Source organism: Biomphalaria glabrata, chromosome 9 (assembly GCF_947242115.1).
Source record: "Biomphalaria glabrata chromosome 9, xgBioGlab47.1, whole genome shotgun sequence".
NCBI classification, from domain to species: Eukaryota; Metazoa; Mollusca; class Gastropoda; family Planorbidae; genus Biomphalaria; species Biomphalaria glabrata.
The window spans coordinates 1,487,501-1,507,025 of NC_074719.1; the positions used below are offsets into that span (position 1 = coordinate 1,487,501).

Sequence of the window (19,525 nt, forward strand, 5' to 3'; positions counted from 1 at the left end):
GCAGCCTCATCTGTGACCTACATATTTTGCCACAACAAAGGCAAGCAAAACCATTGTCCGCAGGTGGTAGATATAGATTTTCTTTTCGTCGTCTGCGTTTGTCATCGGGAGCAGATTTTCTTTGGTCTCAAATAATAAATTAGTGGGAATGAATACACTGTGTTTTATACAGAAAAAGGGAAATAAACTTTGAAGTATTGAGAGATATAGCCGTGATTAAAGAATTAAATCTTGCAGTATTGAGACATACGAAAGTGATTTTGCGGTTTTGCCCCGTATGCAAGCCTTTTAAAAAAAGGTTTTAATATTTTGCTTGTATAATTCACTAATCAGATTTCTGAATTGGTCATAACAAAGGTGTCACGCTCGACTGAACAATAAAACGGTTAGGCTAACAAAATAGGTCACAAAAGAAAAACAAAATGTTCCATGTGTCCATCAGATCGTTCGTATTGGTGAATAATAATAATAATAATCTTTATTGTCCGTATGGAAATTTTGTCTTACAATTTGTGCATTACACCAAACAAAAAACATTATAACTATAAGAAACCAAAGTGTACATTCACACCAGACTCACTCATAATTTACATGTGACAAAGTTTATATCCGATTGTTCTTATTTAATGATTTGATTGCCAGGGGAACAAAAGAGTGTTTGTGTCTGTTTGTCTTTGCTATCGGTGTCTTGTACCTCTCTTGTGATGGTAAAATCACAAAATCCTGACACAAAGGGTGATTCTTTATTTCAAGGATCTTGTTAGCTTTTTTATAGATGTTTAATAGATAAGGTCCATTCATAAGACCAATAGTCATTACATTCTTTGTAAAATGTTTGACATGTTTCGGATGTTCCTTCGGAGTCGCAGGTCATCTACACCCTAGTCCAAACCTCCCGCAGGCGATGGCAGCGGACAGGGTATGAACCCGGGACCATCGATACGACCTAACGACAGTCCAGCGCGCATACCACATAACCAAGCAGTTTAGTGTACTCATAGTAAACAATTTAATTCTTTGATTTTATTGGCACTTCGATATATGGGAAGCGTGGTCGAGAGGCCAAGTGCGCTTGAACTTGGCTTGGCTTGGCTACCTAGAAGGGGGTTAGGGGGCTCGAGGTTCAACACCCGACTCGGGCAGAGTTGTTACTTACTGAGCGCCTAAAGGCAGCACCCCCTCCCCCCCCGGTCCACAAATGAGATTGGACCAAAAGCGCTCTGAGCATGCTATAAGCATGAAAGTAGCGCTATATAAAAGCTATAATAATAATACTATTTCATCGTCTAATTTTATTTATAGATTCTTCAGGGGTTGAGTTGGAACCCTATTAAACTTCGATCAGCTGAACTATTGATTTTGAGTTACTTCAGCGAGTATGTGCTTTTGGTAGAACAAAAACCAGTTAAAATTTACAAATAATAGGCTTCAATAATACAAATATAAACTCTCCAAAGGGAAATAACTTAAAATGAAATGAAATATTAACAGTTCAAATTTTTTGTATCTAATGAAAATAATTTTTACAAAGCTTTTATCAAGTCACTCCGTCTGTCTGTCTGTCAAAACGTTCGTGCACGTTATTTCTTCCACACTCAATCTCGGACCAAGCTGAAATTTAACACAATTATTTCTTTTACTTTTACTAAACTCACAGACACACATTGGCTAGAGACACATTGACTTGAGACACACATTACTAGAGACTCACAGTGACTTGAGACACACAGTGATTAGAGACAAAGTAAGTATAGAAACACAGCTTCTAGAGACACGCGGTTACTAGAGACACACATTGACTAGAGACACACATTGACTAGAGACACATATTGACTAGAGACACAAATTGACTAGAGACACACATTGACTAGAGACACACATTGACTAGAGACACACATTGACTAGAGACACACATTGACTAGAGACAAACGGTGAGTAGAGAGTGATACACTAAGACTTTATAAGCTTCATGACTAGAGACAAACATTGACTAGAGACACACAGTGACTAGAGACACAAATGATTAGAGACACACATGATTAGAGACACACATGACTTGAGACAAACATGACTAGAGACACACATGAATAGAGACACACATGAATAGAGACACACATGTCTTGAGACACACATGACTAGAGACACACATAACAAAAGATTCGCTTAGAAAAAAAAGACCTGAAATCCTAAAAACCTTCCATTAGAAATATGGCGTCGAGAGTACTTTCAAACGTCTCAGTTTGGCTAGCGATGACGTCATTCGGTTTTTTGGTGAATTGGTGTGTGACTTTGTATTCCTGGTGGTCGATTAGTTAATTTCCACAAGTTTCAAGTTTCACCCAGACACTAAAACATTGGACTCACGCACGACCAGGAGGACAACTCCTTAAGTGGACGAGTCACGTGATAGAACCTATTTATAGATATTCGCTTCCTCCTTGAACACACAAACAGCAAAAATTCTCAAAATTAATTCAGAAAAGTAGTTCTTTGACAGGACTACACTACTAGGTGTGTGTGTGTGAGAGAGAGAATGAGTACTCTAAATGCACATGATCACATTAACGAGTGAGACAAAGGCCGAGTGGGGAGAGTTGGGGGCCTCACTGAACTGATAACAACCCACAGGACGTCTGACGTCACGTTCAGCTTGGACCTTGGACCTGGAGTAACGCCGCAAAATAAAATGGGCCGGAGTTAACGTCACAACTGTATCGCAGACGTGACGTCTGGAATTTTACAGACTAGAAAACGTCCAAAAAAACAGGAGACAGAAAATGAGAGGGGTGGTGGGGGAGGTGCCTTTGACCAGTCGCCGTCTAGAGACACATGCATATTAGTGTCGAATAGTGGAGGGTGATCTCCCTTATTGATGAAATATAAATAAAAAAAAGAATATAAAACGTTATTTCAGCTTGGTAAGGCCAGTATTAGTACATGCATCCTCTGTTTGGGACCCCTTAACTCAAGAAAATTTTAAGAAACTGGAGCGGACACAAAATAGAGCCTCGAAACTTTAAAAAAAAAAAAAAAAGACTCCGCGCCAGATATTATATCCCGGCCTTGATAGTTGATTTCGCATTTCTTGAGGGAACTCTTGAAAAGATTGTTACGATCTTCTCCATCAGGCCTTCTGCAAACACTGCTAAACAAAACACAACACATCTAATACAAGAACTTGACAACAAGAGCTTCGAGTAACAAAGTGGCGGTTTAATTACAATTACATCGACAGCCAATTCAACACAATTGGCTACATCAAATTCAACTGCTTTCTTGTACTTAACAGAACTGCCTAACTAAACATTACTAGTCTCTCTAGCTCGTACAGCTACATTCTCGAGGACTCATAGGTACCACACAGTCCTTACTGCCTTGCTGTCCTGGACTCAACTGTCCTGGACTGAACTGTCCTTTCCTACCCATTGTCTCTCGACCGTAAAGGCTTTCGGTCAAATGACCATAATACTGGTCATATTTGCGGTGTACTAGCAGTAATGTCCCTTGTTCAACAGCCATTGACCTGTGTGATTGGCCTGAGTCGTGTGTATCAGTAGGCCACACACACACATTAACCCTTTCGGTCCGCCACTGGAGTTACTACAGTAACTTTATACCTGTTGTATTGCTTTCGTGGTAAACGCATTCTACCGTGCAGCTCCTAACCGCCTTTACTTTTCCCCAACTAATGTCAAGTTCTCATCAGAGTTGGGGGGGGGGGGGGGAGACTCAGATGTGCCCTAAAGAAGTTTGCAATGAAAGTAATTAAAGAAATGAGGGCACCAGATATAAACTTTAAAAAAATATTTTTTACCCGAATGAAAACAAGCGCAATCTAAAAAAAAACAACTTAAAAAAAAGTTTATCTAGGGGTAAAAACTCCGCACTTACATCTGTATTCCATAATAATGTAGAAGTTATTTCCCCTTATTCTATATGAAACAAAATAATAAACTACCAGTCAATTAATTACTAACTGGTTAATTTATTGATTCATGTCTTGACCCGAGAGTGGGTGTGAAAGATATAACATGTACCATCATCTAATGAGACAAAACCCTACACATTTAGCCATATCGGTGAATACTGAAGGATTCGTTTCTTTTGTTGGTACGAAACAAAAACAATAATTGCCAGTAATTAATTGACTTAGTGGCCTTTTTTTTCTATTGGTTCCTGTATCATCTACTGTCCAAAGGTTTTAACTTGATCCAAGAATGGGTGTAAGAGAAATAACCTGTACAAACTTTTTACTAGACAGACAGACGGACAGACAAACAGAATGAGCTGATATAAACTTTTGAAAAAAAAAAGAGACTCAGTAAAATGACAGTATAAGAAAAAAAAAACAAAGTTGGATAGTAATTCTACTTCAAACTTTACCAACCAGCTTTACAGCCGTTCTACCAGCTTTACAGCCGTTCTACCCGCTTTGATTACGTTTTCCATAAACAGTCTCTGTAGACCGAAGACGAAAGTGACTAGCGAAGTGAGAAGACAGCCAGGTGTTCTGTCTCTGGTGTCTCTCTACCAGATCTGGGAGACGTCCAGTCCGCTGGGTGCTTTTGCCCCGAGGGGGGGGGGGGCGTACAAAGAAAGTAGTTGCTTTGAAGATAAAGGTAGACCGAGGTAACTCGAGCAAAAAGTAATCCAGACATCTCTTTAGGGAAAAATTTAAGTACCGTGCTTTGAAGACCTACATATCATAGGTATATACTGTGACTACTCACTGGTTCTAAAATTATGAAGACCTACATATAGGAATTTAGGAAGATTGGACACTAAAATTTGGCCACCGGTAAATTGGGGTACCGGTTAATTTGGCACTTTTTGCCAAGGCGGAAAATTTTTATTTACAGAAACCAACTTATTACTAACAAATAAATAAAGTCTACTTAACTAGTTATCGAATAACACATTCCCATAACAGTGGCACACTCCTCTTGAGTAACACAGTACTAGCACAACAACACAAGTATTAGTTAAACATTATAGAGATTTAGTTCAAAATACACTGGTCAGCTCAAAGACTCAAGAGAGAGTGGCCATTGCAAACAGTTAACAGGGACTTAAATAATTTGATTTATAGCACAACACTGTTGGTAGACAACATAGCTGCTGTAGGCGTATTGTATTTAAAATAAAACTTGTAAAACTAAAATAACTTGAATAGCTTCTTTTATTACAACACAGACAAATTCAACTTGAGATGAAATAAAATAAACATATATCTTAAACCAATTTAACTCACAATAAAAAAACAACACGTCTTTACACTCTGGTATCCTGGTTTGGTCGAGAGTCATAATTAGCATTATGCAAGACCCTATTATAGTTTCATCTTCCTCAATGCATTGCCACCAACCAATAGCTAACTGCTTTGCAAAGACACCTTAGAATCACACACACACACACACACATTCCATAACAATGATGATGATTGGTAGTTGAGGGAAGGCGTTGAGCAAGCCGCGAGTCTGTTTACTTGCAATGTTATTGATTGCAGTCGCTAGTTCTTAAATGTCCAAACCAACAACAGATCGAATAGTATTCAATACGTGAATTCGGCCATTTAGAACATAAAATGTTATTACAGCAAGAAGGGCACAGCCCACGTCTGTCTCTTACCTATTTCCGTGTGTCAGGTCACTAAGAAAATACCCAATTAAACCCAACCTCTACTCGTCTTTCTATTGAGTCATTACAGCAGTGGTTTGCGAAAATGGGCTGTCGTTCGGATTTATCGACGGTCCAGGGTTCAAACCCTGCCCGCTCCCATCCCCCGTCGTCCTGCGGGAGGTTTGGACTAGGAAGTAAACTATCTTCAACTCTGAAGGAACATCCAAAACATGTCAAACATTTTACAAACAAACAAGGAAACTCCACCAAATTTCTGCTGAGGGCATCTAATTACTTAACGCCGGCACTGATGTTGGTCTCGTTTTTTTGTATAGTCATAAATCTAAATGGTTTTTTTATTAAACTCCTGTTGATGTTATGTAAGAGAATGGTTATCATAAGACTATGGAGAGACTAAAAGAAGATTTGAGATATCGGTACTTCTGTGCATTTCTAATCTCTCTTTTTCTCTCTCTCTTACGATACTTTCTCTCTCTCTCTTTCTCTCTCTCACTTTCTCTCTCTCTCTCTCTTTCTCTCTCTCATTCTCTTTCTCTCTCTTTCTCTCTCATTCTCTCTCTCTTTCTCTCTCATTCTCTTTCTCTCTCTCTCTTTCTCTCTCATTCTCTTTCTCTCTTTCTCTCTCTCTCTCTTTCTCTCTTTCTCTCTCTCTCTTTCTCTCTCATTCCCTTTCTCTCTCTCCTACTATACTGCCTCTCTCTCTCTCTCTATCTCACTCATTCTCTTTCTCTCTCTCCTACTATACTGCCTCTCTCTCTCATTCTCTCTCTCCTACCAAATTTCCCCCCTCTCTCTCTCTCTCTCCATTTCTTTTTTTTTCTTTCTATTTGTCTCTTCCTTTCTAAAAACAAAATATAGTTGACAAGTGTGTGAGCGTGTGTGTGTGTGTATATGGGTGTGTGTGTGTTGCGCGTGTAGGTATTGTTTTAATTATTCACGCACCCAAATAAAAGAAACAAAGGCTGTTCAAACAGCCCCAACGTCAAACCAATGTGCAATGATTCTCTGACAAAGACTCCATGCACAACAAACCTCTATCCACCAATAGATCCCGTTCCGTCTCAAGTGAGCAGCTTATTTTTTTCTCGACCGATGGCTAAAAATTTGAAAGAAAATTTGCAATGGAAGGGAGGGGGGCGATAATAAATCCACGAATGGCAAAACACGGGCGCCAGACCTGTCAGGAGGTGAATATGTCACGCGAGATTCATGTCTATTGTATTGAGGTATCTTATTGGGATAGACAGGCACTCCAGAGAACATGCTACTGTGTGTAGGGACATGCACGTCAGCAGACGAACAACGTGGACATTTTGTTTTTCCATATTCTTTGAATTTTAACCAGATCAGAGATGAAAAAAAAAATAATTAGAAATCTAGAATGTAGATTAATAATGCAAGAAGAAGCTAGTAGAAGTAGATCAAAGAAAAAGTTAATAGAAGTAGGAGAAAAAAAGTTAATATATGAGAAAAAGAGTTAATAGAAGTAGGAGAAAAAAGTTAATATATGAGAAAAAGAGTTAATAGAAGTAGGAGAGAAAGAGTTAACATAGGAGAAAAAGAGTTAGTATAGGAGAAAAAGAGAATATAGGAAAAAAAGAGTTAATAGAAGTAGGAGAAAAGAGTTAATATAGGAGAAAAAGAGTTAACAGAACAAGGAGAAAAAGAGTTAATATAGGAGACAAAGATTTAACAGAAGAAGAGAAAAGAGTTAATATAGGAGAAAAGAGTTAATGGAAGAAGGAGAACAATGTTCATTTTGGTATATAGGTGAAATAGAGTTAATAAATAGTCAATAGATTGATAGTTTCTAGTTAATAGTTTCTGGTATTCTTTCTGATAATATTGAAACCTGCCTTTTTACCTGCCTAAGCAGACCACTTCAGGGGCCGATTTTGAGTTTGAGTTTCCACACAAACTATCTTTGTTACCATGTGTTTCATTAGCTTTATTGCACTCGCTTCGAAGAAGCCATCTGTATGTCTGTATCATATGTATATATTAATGTCGCGTTGTACCAAACTCCCTCAACTCATGCAATCAACATTCACACAATCACAGCAGGCGCTCAATCAGTCAATTAAGGAAGTCAGTTAATGACTGACATTAATACATTGAATAAGCAGGCCGTTTTGAAAAAAAAATGTCATCTCAACTGGCGCTGATAAAATTAAAAAAAAAATCAAAAAATTTATAATTCAAAATCAATTTAATTTTTTTTTGTTTTTTTTAAATTGGACCTTTGAAGTGTCAGATAAATTACTGCCCCTTTTTCGTCCGTAAAGAAAAAAAAGAAGTGTATTAGGGCTGACGTCATTAATAACATTAATTTCAATGTCTGAATCTCAAGAATTTGTTTGAATGTAATTATGCCTGGACTAACGCGCTTCTATGTGCATATAAAAGTTGCCTATTAAATTTTACAAATAAGGATTTTACCTTACATAGCCCGGTCATTTCTTTCTTACACTATAATACAAGTATTAAATTATTTATGTCAATTACTACTTTTACTTACTAAATTAATTTTTTTTTTTCAAACATATGCATACATACTCAGGGCTGTTTTAAAATACCAATCAGTAGAACAGTCGAACAGCAGTGGCGTAGCAAGGAATAAGCCGACATTTAGGGGTCCGAGGAAGTTTACCTCTCTGGGGGCCACTGCATTTTGTGTAATATTTAATATTTAATGTAAAAACACTCATTTGGGGGCCCCTATCAAGTGGGGGCCCGGGGAGATTTTCAAATTCCACCCCTCCCTTCCCCTCCCCACCCTACCTATGACTGTGTCAAAAAGTCACAACATTTGTCACAACACTCGTTAAGTGTATTCCTCTTGATTAGAGCTTTAGGACCTGAGATGAACTCCAATTGGTGACAAGGCAGGGAGACCTAGGTCTCCCGTAGTGCCCTGGTAAGGAACTCTGTTGTTTGGCGTAGTGCCTCATAGCTTCCGTACAAACTTAGTGAACCACTGGATACGTCTTCCCGCAGCTCGCGCAGTTTAGATTATGTACAGCACAGAGCCGTTCAAGTCAATATCTGCCCGCACATGATGGGAACGATGTCTTGACGTCATGATGGGAACGATGTCTTGACGTCATGATGGGAACGATGTCTTGACGTCATGATGGGAACGATGTCTTGACGTCATGATGGGAACGATGTCTTGACGTCATGATGGGAACGATGTCTTGACGTCATAATTGGAACGATGTCTTGACGTTATGATGGGAACGATGTCTTGACGTCACGATGGGAACGATGTCTTGACGTTATGATGGGAACGATGTCTTGACGTCATGATGGGAACGATGTCTTGACGTCATGATGGGAACGATGTCTTGACGTTATGATGGGAACGATGTCTTGACGTCATGATGGGAACGATGTCTTGACGTCATGATGGGAACGATGTCTTGACGTCATGATGGGAACGATGTCTTGACGTCATGATGGGAACGATGTCTTGACGTCATGATGGGAACGATGTCTTGACGTCATGATGGGAACGATGCCTTGACGTCATGATTGCCCCGAGTTTGAACCGAGACCAATCGTCACAGTAGACTTGAGCGTGACTTGCCAACGAGCAATTGGTCTCCACTGACCATAGGTTGCCATGTAACTGGTCAGCGACCAGTGGCGTGAAGGGAATCGAAATTTGAAAATCCCCAACGCATTTTGAGTGCCCAAAATTAGTTGTTTTTACATTCAATATTACGTCACTAGCTCATGTCATGATGTCGAATGTCAAACTGATGGGGCCCCTATAGAGGTCAAGGCCCCCTATAGAGGTCAAGTCCACTGCGCCTCGAAATCCCAACCTTCGCCACTGTCAGTAACTGATTGAAATTTTGTATTAAAAGACTAGTCTCTTATTCCAAAATTAGGGAATCGTAAAAACAACCTTAAAAACAAGAGGTACAATTTTCTTAGGGCGAAGAACAATTTCACAACAAAATTATTTGGCGTCCATATTTTTTTTTTTCACTTTTAAAAATTTGGAATCTTGAATTCCGGCAAGAAAACTGGTTCCGGGTCAAAGTGCAATAAAATATGTCCGTGGGATGTGAGCTCTTCCGGCAAGTTCTAAAATGGAGGAGGGAAACTTTCAGAGAATAAAAAATACTAAAACTGAAGATGCTAGTCACGTGACTTCACTGGATGTCTAATAAGTGAATATGCTCAAATATGCTGTCAATACGACACAAGGCTTCCAGAGAACAGAAAAACATGACTTGAGAGGGGCGAGATGGGTTTGAGAGTGTGTTTGGATAGAACGTGAGGGGAGAGAAAGAAAAGAAAGGGGGGTGGAGGAATAGGACCTATGTATGTAAGCCACTCCGAGGAGGCGAGGTCGGAGGTCAAGCTGCAGCCCAAAAAAACTTTTAAGGGTTTCGTTCTTTCTTACATTCCTTCAACGTTCTTGTAATCTCTCCCCCCCCCCCCCTCTAGATGTGTCTAAGTCGCTAGTTCTGAATTCACTTAATGTCCCTGTCAAAGGCTTTCACGCGATTTCCCGGTCAACAAACATGGGCTTGTCAAGCCGAAGAAACGCATGCGAGGTGGGGTGGGAGGGGTGGAAAGAAAAGGAGAAGTGTGAGGGGAAAAAAAAGGGGGGGGGGGGAGGGGGGTAGAAAAGAGGGAATGATCGCCTTAGCCATTTCATCATAGAGTGTCGCCAGCTCGGTAAGATGAAAAAACACTGACTGGTCAATTGCTTCATATTGCGACACTGTCCAGGAAGGGAGTTTATTTGGTGTGTGTGTGTGAGTGTGTGTGTGTGTGTCTTTCGATATAGGGGAGTTGGGGGGGGGAGGTATATGGGCCTACACTTAATAATAGTGCCTTATTTCTCTGAGAATCTATCTGTTAAGGAAATCAATAGCTCGAAGAGGTTTCTAGATTTCTGTTTCTTACTGACTATGTCTGTGACTCGAGACTGTGTCTTAGTTTCTAAATTCGGTGTCTCTAACTCTCTAGAATGTTTCTCAAGGCTGTGTCTCTATTTCTCTAGCTAGAGCAGAGGTTCTCAACCCCCTTTGGGGGTCGATTGACGATTTGCCAGGGGGCGCCTAAGACCATAGAAAATATGGATTGTTTTTTGTCTATTCTTCTATTGCTGTATGTGTGTGTGTGTGTGGGGGGGGTCGGGTCAGAATGGGGGGTTTGTAAAAAGGGGTCGCCGAGCATAAAAGGTTGAGAACCGCTGAGCTAGAGGGTGTCAGCTTCTGTTTATAGTTTACTTTAAGTTTTTTTTTTGCATTCAGTAGAAGAGATGACATTGCCTAAAACACATAAGACCAATACGTAAATTAATTTTTTTCACAACAATTAACCCTTAAGATGCGTGTGGTACTTTAGCCTCTAAACATGAACATTGTAATTTCATTTTGTATGTCTTCATTGTAAAACAGCTCAGCACTTTAAGGGTTAAGGTTCTTTTTTTTTTCCTAAAAGGATAGTTACTTTTTTTCCCCACTTTATTTTACAAAAAGAATTTTATGGTATCACAACAAATGTAAAAACTTTGTTCAGAAATTGTTCAAAGTTCTTGCGCTCATTTGCATGCACTATTTTCCGGCCCTAGACGCGTGAAAGTCGGCATACATCTCACATGGGCTTACATCTCACACGGAATGCATGATCTTCAGAGTTTTGAAGGTCAATGTCTTTATTTACTAGTAAAGTCCAACATTTCTGGGACACATACACACACGCAGAAGTTTTTAATGATGGTGTGTTGTCAGTATTCAGTCATTCTCAAACTGTGAGGGAGGATTGTGTGTCTTGTAGTCATACAAATCCCGGGCATGCTACCCTGCCTCATAGTGGCGCCCGGGTGGAAACGATCGTAGGAGGAAACGATTAGGCTAAAGGGTAGCAAAACAAGACTTCCGTGGGGGTGCCTAAGGGGGTGCGAGAGCATCCTCATTGCACTGTGTGGAGTTGTAAAAAAGCTCCAACAGCCTTGTCACAATCCAGGCGCCGTACCTCAAGGGGCCGTTACATAAATGTCGTGTCCTGCACGGTTAGCCTGGTATAGAAAAGGAAAATGGCAGGGGTCCATGCGCGCGCGGTCTCTGGCCGCAAGTCTGACACCCCGCCAGACAGAATAGTGTACACTGTTCTTATTCAGGTCGGTGAAAGGGAGCTCTTGTTCACTTTGGCTGGCCTGGAGTTCCTTCGGCTCAACTCTACCTGACAGTATCAAGAAGTAGTCATAGAAATAAATGTGCGGTTGTTGTCAATTAAAGTTCTCACCGTTCAGAAACAGTCCGTTAAAACCAACTTTGAATTAAACACGATACTTATGAGCTAGACAGTTTATATGTTTTATTACTTGTCTCTGAATTGGTTTGGCTAAATTTCATAAAAACTCAATTACGCTCGTAAAGCACCACCACTCGATGGTATTGATGCCGATAACAACATGGACATGCCCTTACCATGGGCAGCACTACGAACAAGAGAAAGAGATTCAGAGGATAGGGTGAAGAAAATAAACAAATATATCTCCAGGGAGTGGAACTAAGATAGGGGAGAGAGAGAGAGAGAGAGAGAGGGAGAGAGAGAGAAGATACAAAGACGCCCAGCTCTAAACATATTTTTAAAGGTCTTACCTTTTTGTAAGCCTTGAAGACATTACACTTAAACACATTGCTTGGTCCGTCCCTGGCTATGTAGCTCCAGATCTTAAGGTCCTGCGAGTCATGAGACACGTAAAATATACTGGAAGGAGAAAAGAAGCAGAACATAGTTATGAGGTCCCTGAAGACCTAACAGTTTAGAGGTCCCTGAAGACCTAATAGTTTAGAGGTCCATGAAGACCTAACAGTTTAGAGGTCCATGAAGACCTAATAGTTTAGAGGTCCCTGAAGACCTAACAGTTTTGAGGTCCCTGAAGACCTAATAGTATAGAGGTCCCTGAAGACCTAATAGTTTAGAGGTCCCTGAAGATCTAATAATTTAGAGGTCCCTGAAGACCTAATAGTCTAGAGGTCCTTGATGACCTAACAGTTTAGAGGTCCCTGAAGACCTAATAGTTTTGAGGTCCCTGAAGACCTAATAGTTTAGAGGTCACTAAAGACCTAATAGTTTAGAGGTCCCTGAAGACCTAATAGTTTAGAGGTCCCTGAAGACCTAATAGTCTAGAGGTTCCTGATGACCTAACAGTTTAGAGGTCCCTGAAGACCTAATAGTTTAGAGGTCCCTGAAGACCTAATAGTTTAGATATCCCTGAAGACCTAACATTTTTATAATTATATTTCTTAAGAACGTAAATTAGTCTTTTTATATGTGGGCCGTTAGTAACCCATAGGTTGTATGATGCATGACTGGAAGTGGGAAGACTACTTACCGATAGATTGAATGATGTATGACTAGAAGTGGGAAGACTACTTACCGATAGATTGAATGATGTATGACTAGAAGTGGGAAGACTACTTACCGATAGGTTGAATGATGCATGACTGGAAGTGGGAAGGCTACTTACCGATAGGTTGAATGATGCATGACTAGAAGTGGGAAGACTACTTACCGATAGGTTGAATGATGCATGACTGGAAGTGGGAAGGCTACTTACCGATAGGTTGAATGATGCATGACTAGAAGTGGGAAGACTACTTACCGATAGGTTGAATGATGCATGACTAGAAGTGGGAAGACTACTTACCGATAGGTTGAATGATGCATGACTAGAAGTGGTAAAGCTACTTACCGATAGATTGTATGATGTATGACTAGAAGTGGGAAGGCTACTTACCGATAGATTGTATGATGTATGACTAGAAGTGGGAAAGCTACTTACCGATAGATTGGATGATGCATGACTAGAAGTGGGAAGGCTACTTACCGATAGATTATATGATGTATGACTGGAAGTGGGAAGGCTACTTACCGATAGATTGAATGATGCATGACTAGAAGTGGGAAAGCTACTTACCGATAGATTGTATGATGTATGACTATAAGTGGGAAAGCTACTTACCGATAGATTGGATGATGCATGACTAGAAGTCTATTTTCTTCAATCGACCATTGCGGCTTCTGAAAAAAAAAATGAATCAGTGGAGCTAAGCTTCGTGACAACGAGAGACAATTCTCATTATTAATTAGGACACGTAATTAAAATTGAGCACAAAGAATGTAATTTGCTAGCATGGATGAGGAGGCTTGAACGAGGGTGAAAAGACTTTGAGAATTAAAAGAGAACCATAATCTTCAAATACAAAAACAAAATTTAATAAAATACTCAGGAAGACACAAAGATAATGCACATTCCTCGTTCCATATGCTAGGACAAATTTGTACAAATACTCCTTCTTCCCTAGTGCTATTAGAGCATGGAATGGGTTGGCTGAGCCAGCCAGGAAAACCAATGACTTGGCAGAATTTAAGTCATTGGTTAACATGCATGACTGAATGAAGGAAAGAAAGAGAGAGAGAAACAGAAAAAGAAAGAAAAAGAAATAAAGAGAGAAAGAAATAAAGGAAGAGAGAAATAACGAGAGAGAGAAATAAAGAGAGAGAGAAATAAAGAGAGAGAGAGAGAAAGAAAGAAAGAGAAATAAAGAGAGAGAGAGAGAGAGAAATAAAGAGAGAGAGAAATAAAGAGAGAGAGAGAAATAGAGAGAGAGAAATAAAGAGAGAGAGAAAGAAAGAAAGAGAAATAAAGAGAGAGAGAGAGAAATAAAGAGAGAGAGAGAGAAATAGAGAGAGAGAAAGAAATAAAGAGAGAGAGAGAAATAAAGAGAGAGAGAAATAAAGAGAGATAGAAATAGAGAGAGAAAAATAAAGAGAGAGAGAGAGAGAAATAAAGAGAGAGAGAAATAAAGAGAGAGAGAAATAAAGAGAGAGAGAGAGAAATAAAGAGAGAGAGAAATAAAGAAAGAGAGAGAAATAAAGAGAGAGAGAAATAGAGAGAGAGAAATAAAGAGAGAGAGAAAGAAAGAAAGAGAAATAAAGAGAGAGAGAAATAAAGAGAGAGAGAAATAAAGAGAGAGAGAGAAATAGAGAGAGAGAAATAAAGAGAGAGAGAGAGAAATAAAGAGAGAGAAAGAAATAAAGAGAGAGAGAGAAATAAAGAAAGAGAGAAATAAAGAGAGATAGAAATAGAGAGAGAAAAATAAAGAGAGAGAGAGAGAGAAATAAAGAGAGAGAGAAATAAAGAGAGAGAGAAATAAAGAGAGAGAGAGAGAAATAAAGAGAGAGAGAAATAAAGAAAGAGAGAGAAATAAAGAGAGATAGAAATGAAGAGAGAGAGAGAAAGAAAGAGAGAGAGAGAGAAAGAAAGAGAGAAAGAAAGAGACAGAGAGAGTGAACGTATTTCTTGTCCAACAATATTTAAGGCCTGAAGACACTGCGGCATAAAGTTTGTTTTGGGATTGACATTCTCACCTAGTCGACTTGTTCTCAGAAAGTCAAATGCTTTGTTTCCATTGTTTCTCGTCATGGGTACCATACCGTGACCATACGTTTGTACCTGAAGCTGAGTCCTAGACAGTCTGGTTCTGACTTTCCTAAACAGCTTGGTTCCGACCCTCTCAAACAGTTTGATTCTGACCTTATTAAACAGTCTGGTTCTGACCTTATTAAACAGTCTTGTTCCGACCCTCCCAAACAGTTTGGTCCTGACCTTATTAAACTATCTTGTTCCGACCCTCCCAAACAGTTTGGTCCTGACCTTATTAAACTATTTTGTTCCGACCCTCCCAAACAGTTTGGTCCTGACCTTATTAAACTATCTTGTTCCGACCCTCCCAAACAGTTTGGTCCTGACCTTATTAAACTATTTTGTTCCGACCCTCCCAAACAGTTTGGTCCTGACCTTATTAAACTATTTTGTTCCGACCCTCCCAAACAGTTTGGTCGTGACCTTATTAAACTATTTTGTTCCGACCCTCCCAAACAGTTTGGTCCTGACCTTATTAAACTATTTTGTTCCGACTCTCCCGAACAGTTTGGTCCTGACCTTATTAAACTATCTTGTGCCGACCCTCCCAAACAGTCTGGTTCTGACCTTATTAAACAGTCTGGTTCTAACCTTTCATTTTGATTAAACCTACTGACCTTCTTCTTACGAAGTGTCACCTTGACTCCATCAACTGACACGGTCAGAATGACTTTTTTCTTTTTGATAGCCTTGGCCTTAAATTCGTACTGTGGAAAAAAAACAACAACAAAATATTAGAACATATTGCTTGTACATAGTAACAGTAATGTAATCAATGTGGTCAATTTCGTAAAGAAACAGTAGATGCACACATATACTTGTATTATGTAATAGTCACGCTTCGCAACGCCCGCATTGTAACGCTCCCCTACACTTATGGCCCGTGAATTCTTACAACCCTTATCCCCCTTTAGAGATCGTCCTACATACCCAATCTGATCAGTCTTCCAGAACTTTATTATGTATCTAGATGTAGCCTGGAGGGAGGCGGTGGCTGAGCGCTTGACTCCCGAACCGAAGGTCCCTGGTTCGAATCCCGGTGAAGACTGGGATTTTCATTTCGGGCGCCTCTGAGTCCACCCAGCTCTAAATGGGTACCTGACATTAGTTGGGGAAAAGTAAAGGCGGTTGGTAGTTGTGGTCGTGACCATTCTTCCAGGACTTTATTATGTATCTTGATGTAGCCTGGAGGCGCGGTGGCTGGGCGGTAAAGCGCTTAATCCCGAACCGAAGGTCCCTGGTTCGAATCCCGGTGAAGACTTGGATTTTCATTTCTTTAGGCGCCTCTGAGTCCACCCAGCTCTAAATGGGTACCTGACATTAGTTGGGGAAAAGTAAAGGCGGTTGGTCGTTGTGCCACATGACCCCCTCGTAGTTCACAGGAACAGGTGAACTTGACATCATCTGCCCTATAGACCACAAGGTCTGAAAGGGGAACTTTACTTACTTACTAGATATAGAAGTTAGAGCACGTCATTTCCTACTTTGCGAAAGAGAAGCTACAGGCGGTCCGGGTACAAACACAATTACAAACCTTGAGAGTAAATTACTTTGTCTTTGGTCCTGGATACCATTATGGTAAATACGTCCAACATGTGCAACAGTTGGTGTCAAATAACAGCTATTTTTAGAATTTCTTTCAAGTAAAAATAGCACAAAAACTGGAGTGAACAAAAAAATATTTTGGAAAATTTTTAATCGTGTTTTTTTTCTTAATTATTCCCCCTCCAAAAATAGGCCATCTTTCAATTGATCGTTGAAAGCTAAATTAAATAGAAACCACAAAAGCTCTTCAAAAATGCATTTTTTTTCTGGCCTCGCTAAATTTTCTTTTAAAAATCTGGCCATGGCAACAGCTTGGCGTCTCTTAGATACAATATGTCTTCAACCTGTCATGGGTGTCGTCCTCTTTATTGAGCGATATTCAGACCAGAAATGAGACAATGAAGTAGACAAAAAAAAAAAAAAGAAAACATTTAAATAATTTCAGTGATCGTCTGCCCCTGTTGAATCTCAGAGAAACCGGTTTAAAACTGACGGACAGTTTGGGATTGGTTGCCTGGTCAATGGGGAAATAACTCTTCTGTCACAAACAGTTATATATAGATCTAGATCCGTGGGTGATCCATCTTTTCTATATTGTGTCGTGTGCACTTTCATGATAAGCAGGGTTGTCAAACCTTGGGGTTTCTCTCCAAATATAGTGGGGGGGGGGGGGGGGGGGGAGGTTTGTGTTTTTTTTTTCAATTACGAGCTTTACACAATCAATTGTGTTGTGAAAACCTGGCTCAGTGATACAATACCCGACTCATCAGTTGATCTCGATAAAATGTTACGTTCTTAGAGCAGACAGAAGAAATAAAAAGTGGAAAATCACAAAGTGGAAGACTAAAAGAATAGAACGAATCAGGAACCCGACATGGCCTTAAGTATGCCGATGTGCCAAAAAAACCCCTCAAAAAACAACTCACTATCAGGGACGAAATTTGTGACCCAAATATTGAGCCCATGTGTGACACACTTAGGCCTGACTCCTTGCCTGGAGAGCTCACAACCAGAGCCGTAGTGAGCGAAACGTTCGCCCGGGGCTAGAAATTTTATTGGCGCCCCCATATTCCCCCCCCCCCCCAAATTTCCATGAACATAACATAGAAATATAGGCTCATCAATAAAAAGTATTTATTAATAATATAATACAAATAACATTAGAATTTATTCAAACTAACACATCTACAATAATTTTTTTTGCGCCTCTCGGCGCCCCTTGCACCCCTCCCCCCCCCCCCGTTACTACGCCTCTGCATACCACCGACGGTTGGCACAAGGATTTCGACAGACGTAAATTTCGATATGCAGCACACTCAATCAACACACTTAATCAACACACCCAATGACCCAATCAACACACTCAAACTCTGTATTGTGATTTGAGATATTTCCAACACATTGTGCCGGTATGTTTCCTTCACCACAAGTTTGCTCCCTTTCAGATTTTTCGATCTATAAGGCAGGTGATGTTTCTTTGGCCAACGGTGTCATGTGGCCAGCACAACGACCAGCCGCATTTACTTTCCCCAGCTAAAATCAGGTGCTCATTAGATTCGCTTCACCACAAGGCAGAGTCAAAACGCTTGTCAAAAGTTGTGTTAACATTTGCGTATGTAAACTTCTGTTCTTATTGGGAGAGTCTGACCAATCATTCACCCATCATATACCTAATGGACCTCATTCACCAATCGTAAACAAACAACATCAAGTCACGTGATCTTATTGAGAAAACAACGAAACAAACGATCACGTGACAACCATCATGAATGGACCTCATTCACCAATCGTAAACAAACAACATTTAGCCACGTGGTGCTCTATCTCTTCTATATAATTTACGATCTCATGTTTAATTCATCATGGTTGTCACGTGACAGTTTTTTTCGTTGTTTTATCAATAAGATCACGTGACTAAATGTTGTTTGTTTACGGTTGGTGAATGAAGTCCATTACAAACATAGTCCTATAACAACAAAGACAGTAATTAAACAAGCAAAATTTAAAAATACTTTTTAAAACAAAGCTTGTCTTAGGAGAAGAACTCCACATTATAACCATTATTATTATTTTATTGATTCACGGTGTCTCAACATCCAAGAATGGGAAATTAAAGAAATAATGTGTTCAAAATTTGTACAGACAGACAGACAGACAGACAGAGTTGGTATACGTTTTATAAGTCAAAATGTTTGTTTGTTTTACATATTTCGGATGTTCCTTCAGAGTTGAAGATTACTTCCTAGTCCAAACCTCCCGCAGGACGAAGGGGGATGGGAGCGGGCAGGGTTTGAACCCTCGACCGTCGATAAATCCGAACGACAGTCCAGCGCGCAAACCGCACGACCAGGCAGCCGAAGAGGCTGTTGAAACATTTTTGTTTATTTATTGTGAACATTTTTAACGGTGTTTATTTTGAAAAGCTACTAGTTTTGAAAAAAAAAAGATTGTATGGTCTTGCTAGTGCGGGGAAGATAACCGTAGTATGATAATAAATTTAAAACTACACATCACGTGACCTAACGACCCAGCCAGTCAACCGTTTACTGGAGCTGACCTGCTGTAGGGTAACGGTCAACTGACCGCAATCGTGCTTTCCTGACCATCACCTTCACCTATCCCATTAGTCTGATGAACTGTTGGGGCACCACACATGATCTGTCGACTACCTTTCTCCATTCCTCTCTGTCTTCGTGTGTTCACACCAACCCAGATCTTTTCGTAGTGCAAAGTCATCTATCAACTATTCTTGCTTCTCAGGTCGCCATGTTAGCTTGCCCGCTCCTGGACCTAACGTTTGGAGACATTTTGAAAAAACTTTCTCACCCTTTCGCTGTCATTTCTCCCCTCAAAAGGATAAGCACTTGAAAAAAAGACGCG

At 40.0% G+C, this 19,525-nt stretch overlaps 1 protein-coding gene across 2 annotated transcripts in view; it reads right to left on the reverse strand.

Moving 5' to 3' along the window:
• Positions 1–19,525, reverse strand: part of LOC106073742 (carboxyl-terminal PDZ ligand of neuronal nitric oxide synthase protein-like) — a 220,137-nt gene that overhangs the window by 50,576 nt on the left and 150,036 nt on the right. Inside the window, exons 4-6 of one of the 2 annotated variants that reach the window (XM_056040448.1) lie at positions 15,718–15,807; positions 13,637–13,695; positions 12,270–12,378 (exon numbers count right to left, since the gene is read on the reverse strand). In XM_056040448.1, coding sequence (XP_055896423.1) covers positions 12,270–12,378; positions 13,637–13,695; positions 15,718–15,807 — 258 coding nt within the window. Of the gene's footprint in view, positions 1–12,269; positions 12,379–13,456; positions 13,481–13,636; positions 13,696–15,717; positions 15,808–19,525 lie in introns of those variants that run through there. The other variant, XM_056040449.1, reaches the window with a different exon arrangement.